Source organism: Gastrolobium bilobum, unplaced genomic scaffold (assembly GCF_033153095.1).
Source record: "Gastrolobium bilobum isolate Gb01-03AN ecotype WA unplaced genomic scaffold, APGP_CSIRO_Gbil_v1 utg21668, whole genome shotgun sequence".
Classification (NCBI taxonomy): Eukaryota; Viridiplantae; Streptophyta; class Magnoliopsida; order Fabales; family Fabaceae; genus Gastrolobium; species Gastrolobium bilobum.
This window is the reverse complement of record NW_026900055.1, coordinates 80,884-91,500: the sequence shown is the minus strand read 5'-3', so window position 1 is coordinate 91,500 and position 10,617 is coordinate 80,884. Positions and strand designations below refer to the sequence as shown.

General features: G+C 34.2%; 2 protein-coding genes across 3 annotated transcripts; one reads left to right on the top strand and one right to left on the bottom strand.

The window, feature by feature from the left end:
• The first annotated feature begins 3,244 nt into the window (after positions 1-3,244).
• LOC133295019 (protein FAR1-RELATED SEQUENCE 7-like) lies at positions 3,245-7,320 on the top strand. 2 transcript variants are annotated; one of them, XM_061493798.1, is made up of 3 exons: positions 3,245-3,384; positions 3,735-6,232; positions 7,209-7,320. In XM_061493798.1, exons 2-3 carry the CDS (start codon positions 3,954-3,956, stop codon positions 7,210-7,212), a joined length of 2,283 nt encoding a protein of 760 aa, XP_061349782.1. In that variant the 5' UTR covers positions 3,245-3,384; positions 3,735-3,953; the 3' UTR covers positions 7,213-7,320. The 2 variants fall into 2 exon arrangements, with proteins under 2 accessions (XP_061349782.1, XP_061349781.1); XM_061493797.1 differs by lacking the exon at positions 7,209-7,320 and having other exon boundaries at positions 3,735-6,343.
• Positions 7,321-8,285: 965 nt separating this feature from the next.
• LOC133295020 (F-box/kelch-repeat protein At3g23880-like) lies at positions 8,286-9,831 on the bottom strand. The gene has a single exon (XM_061493799.1). The coding sequence runs from the start codon at positions 9,751-9,753 to the stop codon at positions 8,548-8,550; it is 1,206 nt and encodes a 401-aa protein (XP_061349783.1). The 5' UTR covers positions 9,754-9,831; the 3' UTR covers positions 8,286-8,547.
• Positions 9,832-10,617: the final 786 nt, after the last annotated feature.

Here is a 10,617-nt window from a genome sequence, read left to right as displayed (position 1 = left end):
ATGAGTAAACCTTGTAAACATCATTGGTTTGTTGTAAAATGATTGTTGAGATACTTAAATGGGTCATTTGACCACTATTTGCATTATTCTGCTAAATTCAAATGATTTTGAAATTATAGGATTTTGTGACTCTAATCTTGATAAAAGGAGATCACTAACTGATTTTGTATTTATTAAAAGAGGTAAGGTGGAGAGCTAGAAATCCAAATTTAAACACATTATGGCCTTGTCAACAACTTGTCCTCAAATTTATTAAAGAAAAACAAGCGCAACGAATAATTACAGTTAATATTTTAATAAGGGGAGGGAGGGGGGGGGGGGGGGGGGGGGGGTAAAAAAGGAAGTTGGTGGTTCAAAAGTTTAAATTCTATAACTTATTTGAAATCGAATAATTATTATCATCGTTAAAAAATATTTTTAATTTGCATGCATGATATTTACTTTTAATTTGGTCTACACGTATATATGAGCAGATCTTTTGACATCGTATCAAATTTTAAAATTTGATACTAAATTCTAATCGTTGATTTCCACCAATCAACAATTATCATTTATTAAAAATTTTGATTCCCAACAAATGATAATCGTTAATTGGTGAAAATCTATGGTTAAAATTTGGTGTCAAATTTAAAAGTTTGACACCGATATGAAAGGATCCTATTATATATATGTATATATGTTAAATTTAAGTCTTATTACGGGATATGTTATATTTACTACTGAAAACTTTACAACTTTTACTATTAAACTAAGGGAAAAATATTTCTCCAATGAGTGCAAAATGACGTCGATTTGGGATTGTAAGATTAAAAAATTATAATGATAAAGAGTAATATAACCCTGCAATATATTAGAATTACAAAAACACTTTGATTTTCACCCCAAAATGACGTCGTTTGGGCTCATCGGCGATAACTTATCTCCATTGACTGGAGAAATTCTTTACCCTTAAACTAATCGCCGTTAATTTCTGTCAATCTAACGATTATAATTTATTGAAAATTATTAATTAATTAATAAATATATTCACTAAATTATAACTGCTAAATTGTCAGAAATCAACAATTAATTTAATAATAAAAGTTGTAAAAAATTTTAATAGTAAGTATAACACTAATTATTCATCTCTATATATAAATTATAACCGCCCTCCTTTTATATATATATATATATATATATATATATATATATATATATGATTTAATGTTTCTATAATGTACGTAGATAACTTCCAAAACGACATCATTTTATGTTGAAAGATTGAAAAATTATAATAAGAAAAACTATTATAACTCTGAAATAAATTATAATTTACAAAAATATCATGATTTTCGTCTCAAAACGACGTCGTTTTGAGCTCAATGTAAATAACTTATTTATATTGACTACAGAAAAAACGAATATATATATATATATATATATATATATATATATATATATAAGGTAGGATCCTTTGACACCAGTGTCAAATTTAAAATTTGGCACCTCATCTGATAGCCGTTAGATAAAAAAAGATCAACGACTTTTATTTGTAAGCATGTGACACCATTAATCTTTATTTATCTAACGGCTCTCAGATGAGGTTTCAAACTATAAGTTTGACAAAGGATCATTCCCTTATATATATATATATATATATATATATATATATATATATATATATATATATATATATATATATATATATGGGAATGATATTGTAACAACCAAGTTGTGTTACATGTTACTACCAATCAATCTCACCGTTAGATCGATTATATGTGGATCCAACATTTATATTTATTTCCATCTTTGTATGGTCATGATTCTACATATTTAAAGTGAAAGCATTAAATATGTGAAATCATAACTATACAAAAGTGAAAATAAATATAAAGTATTAAATATGGAGAATCATGATCATACAAAAATAGAAATAAATATAATCATTGGATCTACATAATCGATCTAACGGTGAGATTGATTGGTAGTAACATGATAATAACACAACTTGGTTGTTACAATATCTTTTTCCATATATGTATATGTATGAGAGAAAGAAGTTATCTCATGTGAAAGGAGAGTAATATTTTTCATATATATAATCGTTTTCAATTTTGTTCATCTCTATGCATAATAATTATTCTTAATTGGATCTCGATAAATTTTAATTCTTATATATTTTTAATATTTTAACACTAATTTCATTGGGTTAGAACGCTAATAAATGAGGAGAATGAATCAGAATTTGAAATCGATTATATATAGAAATATTAAAGAAGATGTTATTCGTACAAAAAAAAATAAAACGGGTGCTACCTACTGGCTGCAGCCCACAGGATAAAAGGAACTATTCATTATATTCAAAAAGGAAATATTTAAGGAAAAATATTTTATCATGTTACATAAGAATTGAATTCTCATGTTGTAATCTTTTGATTTGCGTGCAATTTTTTTTTAATAAATGTGGAGTCTATCACTAATTGAGTCACAATAAGAAAATTCAATTCTCATGCAACATGAGAAAATTAAACTCCAATATTTAAATATATTATTATGGGCTCTACTAATCTACAACAACATGAGAGAGGGTATCTCCTACTATATTGTGGTGGGACCCACATAGTTATTAAATATGGAATTAGTTTTCTTATGTTGTAAGAAAAAATTCTTTCATGTAGCATAAACAAAATTATAAGTGGGACCCACATGTTAGAGGAAAGAGAAAAATAGATGTGAGACCCACCTCTCTTTTGTTTACGTAAAAAATTAGTTTCTTTTATGTAACATGGAATAAATATAACCCTATTAAATAAAAAAAATCTAAAAATTTATGTCTCTATAGAAAAATAAACTACTCTCCTGCTGTTGGTGGAGAATAATTTTTCCCTATTATTGTGGGCTTGCAATTTCTCATGTTGCATGAAAAATTCAAGTTTTTCTACATAGAGAGAAAGGAGCGAGGCCCACCTTAAAGAAAAAATAAAAAATAAAAAAGTGATTGACACAAACAATAAAGTGAGAGTGGTCGAAGAAGAGACTTCTCATTCAACACGAGATCGAGAAGTCTTTCTCGCTAATATTATTGATCAAATAGTGGTTAGTGACAGTGTTGTTTCTTACAGGAAAACTGTTGAAAGAAGGAAAGACGAATAAAAAGTAAAAAATAAAGAAAAGTTGCTCTTTCAAATACAATGAATTTAAATTTTTATTTATTTATGTCAACAAATAATTGTTTAATTAATTAGAGAGATGATGTGGGTTAATTGGAGATTGGGTGGGGAGAAAGAAAGAAATGAGTACACAACATTCTGGGTTTGGGATCCCGATCCATACTCCCACCTTCCGCGCAGCAATCCAATTCAACCAATTTCAACACTCAATCGGTTTCCGCCCAAACTCGAGGTAAATTTTCTTTACGAAACCCTAGCTTTCATCAATTTCTTGCTGCGTTGACTCCATGCTTATTCTTTTGCTCCAAACTTTTTTTTTTCAATTGCATTGATTAAATTATATTTTTTTGTAATTTCGGCGCTCGATTATGTTATTTTCTTCATTTTTTGTCTGGTTATTGAGAAATTTGGGAGAAATCGTACCAGAAAAAACTGTGGGTGATTAAATTTATAAGCTAGATCATAGCTGTGGGGAAGTTTGTGTATTACTTATACCTGAATGACAGATGAATTTTGTTTTGTTTTACTTCCTTCGACCATAAAGTGACCAATTATAAGATTTTTTTTTCTTTGATTTTTCAGCTACAGCAGGAATATGCTGTAACTCCATGAAGGTGCTTTCTAATTAGCATATGGAATGTGTTTTTGCTTGCCTTAAAAGAGGGAGGATCACAGTAGAGAAGTTAATATACCAGTTTCAAAGAGCTTTGAACAACTGCAGCTCTTGCCTAAAGTTTATATAGAACTTTTCTCCATTGTCCATACCACTAATTAGATTTGAATGAAGAAGAATTTTGGAGCATGATTGCAAAGGAAAACCCAGTAGGTACTGAACTGGCAATGAATAATGCCAGTGGGGAAGAGGAAATAGAATATGCCTGTGAACCATACATAGGGCTAGAATTTGACTCAGCAGATGATGCGCTTAAGTTTTACACATCCTATGCAAAGCGAACTGGATTTAAAGTTCGGATTGGTCAGCTGTATCGATCAAGAACTAATGGGTCGGTTTCTTCTCGAAGATTCGTGTGCTCAAAGGAGGGTTACCAGCTCAATTCAAGAACAGGTTGTCCAGCATTTGTAAGGGTACAAAGACGTGAATCTGGAAAGTGGGTTATTGATCATTTCCTGAAGGGCCACAATCACGATCTTGTAGCGGAAAGTGAAAATTGCACTCCAACTTTGCAGCAGAAAGGTGCTACAGATATCAATTATTCTGTTAATGCATCTCGCAGGCAAAGGAAGAAATTGCTTGAAGAAGCCGACGATGAACCATCTTGTCCCTTTGGCATTATTAATTTCAAACGTCTAAGAAAAGAAGGAGACCAAGGAAAGTCCAGGATTGAACCATATGTAGGTCAAGTGTTTAGTTCAGCTAATGAAGCCTACCAATTTTATCATGCATATGCAGCATGTGTGGGTTTTGGTATTCGATTTGGTCAATTGTTTCGTTCTAAGAATGATGGGTTGATCACTTCCCGCCGATTTGTGTGCTCGAAGGAAGGGTTCCAGCACCCTTCAAGAGTTGGTTGTGGGACTTATTTGAGAATAAAGAGACAACCATCAGGAAAGTGGGTAGTGGACCGTCTCCAAAAAGAACATAATCATAATCTGGACCCTGAAAAGGAGGGTAGGGAAAAAAGTCTTCCCGCTTCTAATATTTTGAGTGAGGAGGTAGATGCTGGATTGTTAAACGGTAAATTGTTTCGGATAGATAACTACCCTGTCCCAAGAGTAGATAGACAAAATCACATTAAAAGTGATTGGTACACTCTGCTTTTTGAATATTTTCAATCAAGACAAGTTGAAGATACAGGATTCTTTTATGCTGTGGAAGTTGATAATGGTAAATGCATGAGCATATTTTGGGCTGATGGCAGATCTAGATTTTCATGTAGTCAGTTCGGTGATGTCCTTGTTTTAGACACGTTTTATCGAAAAAGTGTCTATTTGGTACCTTTTGCTACTTTTGTTGGCATTAACCATCACAAGCAACCTGTGCTTCTTGGATGTGCTCTAATTGCTGATGAATCTGAAGAATCTTTCACCTGGTTGTTTCGGACCTGGCTGAGGGCAACGTGTGGCCAGCAGCCTCTGTCAATAATAGCTGATCAAGACATTGCAATCCAGAAGGCAATAGCAAAAGTCTTTCCAGCAACCCATCATCGATTTTCGTTGTGGGAAATTAAGGCAAAGGAACAAGAGAATGTGGGTCTGATGGGTAATGGATTTTCAAATGATTTTGAAAAAAGCATTTACCAGAGTCAGACAGTTAATGAATTTGACACCGCATGGAATGCCCTGCTCAACAAGTATGGATTGAAGGATAATGCTTGGCTGAAAGAAATGTATGAGAAGCGTGCGTCTTGGGTTCCATTTTATTTAAGGGGCACTTTTTTTGCTGGGATTCCCATCAATGAAAGTGTCGATTCATTCTTTGGTGCACTTTTAAATGCCCAGACTCCTATCGTGGAGTTCATTTCACGGTATGAAAGAGGTCTTGAGCGACGCCGTGAGGAAGAAAGAAAAGAAGATTTTAATACCTCCAATTTTCAACCCATGTTGCAAACAAAAGAACCAGTAGAAGAACAATGTAGAAGGCTTTACACTCTTACCATATTCAAAGTATTTCAGAAAGAGCTTTTGCAATGTTATAGTTATCTTGGGTTTAAAATTTACGAAGAAGGTGGCCTTAGCAGATATTTGGTGCGTAGGTGTGGAAACGATATGGAGAAGCATGTAGTTACATTTAGTGTGTCCAATCTAAGCATTAGTTGTAGCTGTCAGATGTTTGAATATGAAGGAATTCTTTGTAGACATGCTTTGAGGGTTTTTCAAATATTGGAATTAAGAGAAGTTCCATCTCGCTACATCTTGCACCGATGGACAAAAAATGCAGACGATGGTGTTTTTCCTGACATTGAAGCCTGGAGTAGCTCTCAGGAACTCAGGAATTTGATGCTATGGAGTCTAAGAGAAACTGCATCTAAATACATAGATGCTGGGGCAACATCTATTGAAAAGTACAAACTTGCCTGCGAGATTTTGCGTGAGGGTGGGAGGAAGCTATGTTGGCCCAGGTGAATAATTCTATATTGTGTGAGGTTGTACATAGTTGCACAATTAAGCTATATAGCTTGAACTGTTTTTTATAGTCACATTTCTGCTTTTCTAACCAAAATACCAATGTTTTTCCTGCATAGTGGTATTTCTTCAATTTTAAGCTAATTAATGCATGGTTATGGTTGCGGGTTCTTTTAACAATTGGTTTATTGTATTGAATCGAGATTGTGTTGACTCCATATACGGAGCGAGTGATCCCTGCCAGGTTTTTGAATGGGTTTTTTAATTTTAATAATGTAGAAGGTTATATTTACAAATTTTTTGTTTACAAATTCTTATAAATTACACTATGTCTAAGTGAAGTCTTACCGGTAAGATATAGTGTAATTTGTAAGTTTGTAAAAAAAAATTTGTCTATATAACCTTTCTCTTTAATAATAGCGACTTTTTTTAAAAAAAAGTAACTTAATAGGAACTTCGTGCCTAGGATAAATAATAACTTCCGTTTAACCTAACTGATATTAATTAAGTTGTACTCAGTATTCCCGTTTATATTAATTAATCTATATTTTTATAATTTTAACAGTTAATTCGAAAAGAAAAATACCACTTGACAAATAGTCCTCGATTCCTTAGCATATGCAAAAGAATTAGTTAGGCAATAGAATGAACCGAGATTCTTGTGAAACTGAAGAGAGAATCTGGCAATAGAACTTGGATGGGAGCATCATAGGTTCCTGTACGCTACACGGCAAAGCTGAGTGGACAATCAAAGTTCACAGATGCTGTCGTATCTTTTATCATTAACAATTTAGTCATCTGTGGACCATAAATTACCATTGAAGATCGCAAGTATTTTTTAGTGTTTGAGAACTAAATCGAAGTAAATTTAGTAAATTGACGATTGGATAATGGAAACGAATGAAAATCGCCACTCGGCATCACTGATTCTCTTTCTTTCTGTTATCTTCTTGCGGTCTGTGTTGTCTTTAGGTAGACCGCGCCAATGGAATGGATGATAGCTAGTCAACAAAAAGCCACAAACTCTAGTAAAGCTGCAGTCAAAATTTTGCTTATCTGATTAGGGAGTAGTTTTCAGGTACCGCTACTAATTTTATCATCACGAACCGCTTTGGTGTTTCTACGCTTCTATTGGGACAAATGTCCCACTTTCTTTTATTTTAGTTCTAGACAAATGCCTCCGAATGGAATTGGAAATTTGATACTAAAATATAAGTGGTTTGGTACTACAGGCAAGGATCCTTAGTTTTGCTTCGGGATAAATTTTCAAGACTCTTCATTGTGAGGACTACGTGCTACTAAACCCATTATAATTAAAAAATATGATTCGACCTAATTCCGTTTATTTCACTCATTTCTTTATTTTTTATGCCACATGAGTTCAGTTATTTTCTAATTTTGATATAGTGTACGTGGTAAAAGAAGACTGAAATCTTACTTCCAGTGTCCCGATCTAGAGAGCAATTTTTTTTTTTTTTTTTTACTTAGTGGGCAATGGAATGGGATGTAACGAATGGCATGGGTTAGGACTTAGGAGTTGTAAAAATGATTTTTCAATTAGTTTATACATTTTTATTTTTTCTAACTTCAGAAAAGTTTTCATTCTTCTTTGAAAACGTTCAATCTAAATTCAAGAAGTGCAATTTTCTGGTGCACTGCTTGATTACTTGACTTCCAGCGTTGGGTTAGAGAACCTGGTTCCTAAGCTTTTTACTTTATACCATTATCGGCTTTTGCCTGAGGTCAAGCGCATATTTTTTGCTTTGCTCTGTGCGCAATGGAATGGAGTTTGGAATATAACCAAATAAACCTGTGTAATTGTTCCTTTTTTTTCCCTTCACTAACAGAATGTGTCTTTTTCTTCCCAATTAGTTCGTTACTTATCTTTTAACCCGAGAAAAGTCATGATTCTTCTTTGAGAAAAGCAAAGGAATTGATGATGAGTCACTAACCATCTTCCTCTTAGTATAATAAGAAAAAGCATATACTTAGTTCATCCTGATAATATCTTTCTTCCCAATTTCCACCATACTAACAAATAGTAAACAGAATAAATAGAGTTGAGGCTGTAAATTTTCTCTTATCATTAGTAGATACATAAGCCAACAACCACAGGCAGTCGAGTTCCATAAATATTAACATCTGCACACAGCTTTGCCTCTTAGTTATGCATATATTACACATAACATATATACACTGCTATGGCTTTCAGTTACACCATATATCAACTCATCTATTGTCAAAATTACATCAATATAGATGGAATCAGTAAGGATTTAAAAAACTATTGCCTTGACGCAGCCCTTCAATCTTAATGCTTCCTTGGTGACACTAGGGTTTCAGCGTAGACCTCTGCATCAAACCAACCCTTCCCACTCTGAATTTTAGGATACTTAAAAGAGTGGTCTCTTGGGTCATACAAAATTAAGTCAAACTCAAACATTAACAGGACTTGACCATTCTCTGAAATGCAATACGGCCCTGAATATGAAAAATCTTCAGGATTAGACAAATAGGGAATGGTTACCAATTTTACCCAGGACTCTCTTACTCCGTACTCCTTCATTAGCCACACAACAAAGTGAGTTCTTTTGTAATCATAATTCATGCACAGGCATCCCATTAAAACACCCAAAGTAGGGGTGGAACAGTCTTCCTTTTCATAATCAGGTGGCAGAAATTCCTGGTATGTTTCCTTGTGAAGATCGAAAGAAACAATTATCCATAAAGAACTTGAACCAACAGAATAATTTGCCGCCCAATTGAGAGTGCCACTCAAGAATTTCCCGGAACTTTGGTAAGGTGTGACACCATGAGGGAAATCCTGAATCTTTCTCCAAGAATTGGTGGCCATACTATAGACCTTCACTTTAGTTTCACTTAAAAATACGTTAGGGTCACAAAACACAGCCACCACCTTGTAATCATCACTCTTTTCATCATAACCAAGCCCAAAATCAGTATAACACCCGGGCCTCCAATTATTACCCAAAGGTGGGGATTTCTTGGAGACTCTAATAGATGGGTTCCAGAGAAGCACACAGTCTCCTTTAATGGCAAAACAGAGCAACCCATTACAAGAACCAACAATTCCATCATGGCGGAACTTGTTCTTCACTGGGTAGTTAAGGTCCTCACAAATGGTTGATGGGTTGTTAAACAAAGAGCTCACAGAGCAAGACTTGAGGTGAAACTCAGCGGTTGTGGTACTTAATATGATCCTATGGTGTGTGAAGTTGGTGCTTTGAGTTGACAAGTGAAGGTGTTTTTTCACCAGGTAAGGATCAGAAATCAGAGACATCCAAGACTTGCATACGCACCTGAATTGAAGCAGAGACCTCACAGAGAGCCTTGACAGAATTTCTTCAACCAGTTCATCAGGGAAGAAGGGTAGTGGAACTGAAACCAGAGCTGCTGCGTTGTTTTTACGCGGTGGTGCTAAGGTTTGGTCTTTGGGCTCTCTCTTTCTCGTGCCTCGGCGGTGGTCGTAATCGCCGCCTTCCTCCGACGACAACATATCGGTGAGAGGGGAGGTTCTGGTTGTAGGTGAGTGATCACTGATTAGTGCCTAAGTTTCTTTCTCTCTCCCCTTTGAGCGTTTCATCTGGGGGCTGATCATGATTTATAGATGCTTAACAGTCATGCCACGACATCATTCACCTTTATTATTTAAATTACGGTAAGAGGAGATATTTTTACTTGGCTCAATCATTCTCTGGAAGAACCGGTTTAAAGTTACCTTATTATTGCTTATAATATACATAGATTCCTCAATTCACAGTATTGAATGTTCAAATCTTGGCTCCAAACACAAATATACTAACACCAACCGTGATATCTAAATATCTGTTGTTATGTGACATACAATGATATTCTTTTCAATAAGCTAAGTAGGAGCTTAAATCAGTGTGTTAGGAATTAACACTACATCGTAACCAAAAAAATTTAATCGTGTGTCAACAAAGGTGGGCACAGTTGGCTAAGGGTTTGGTCCATACTCCTCAAGGACGTGGGTTCAAACCCCGCTGGCCGATGTGAGGACTTTGTTGGTGAGTGATATTGTAATCCCTCCCAGAAATCCTCAAAGAGGTTGGGGTCTTCCCCCACTCTAGTGGGATACCGGTGTCTAATCTCATTTAAACTTTTATTTACAAAAAAAAATAAAATTTAACGTGTTGTTTATGTGTCTTTCTAGTTATATACTCCTTACTTAGATTATCATTTCTAACTAACATAAAACTTAGTATTCATCATTTACATTTAACTTTCAACACAAACCTTAAAATGAATTAATAGTCAAGAAGAATTACTTGCTAAGGTAATGTTGAACTTAAAGCCTGACGCAACTTATTAAGAAATCTAATTTAGTTTCGTTATATAT

What these genes read in the sequence shown, in the direction of transcription:
- LOC133295019 (XM_061493798.1), top strand. Translation starts at nt 3,954, where the DNA reads ATGATTGCAAAGGAAAACCCAGTAGGTACTGAACTGGCAATGAATAAT.
- LOC133295020 (XM_061493799.1), bottom strand. Translation starts at nt 9,753, where the DNA reads ATGTTGTCGTCGGAGGAAGGCGGCGATTACGACCACCGCCGAGGCACG.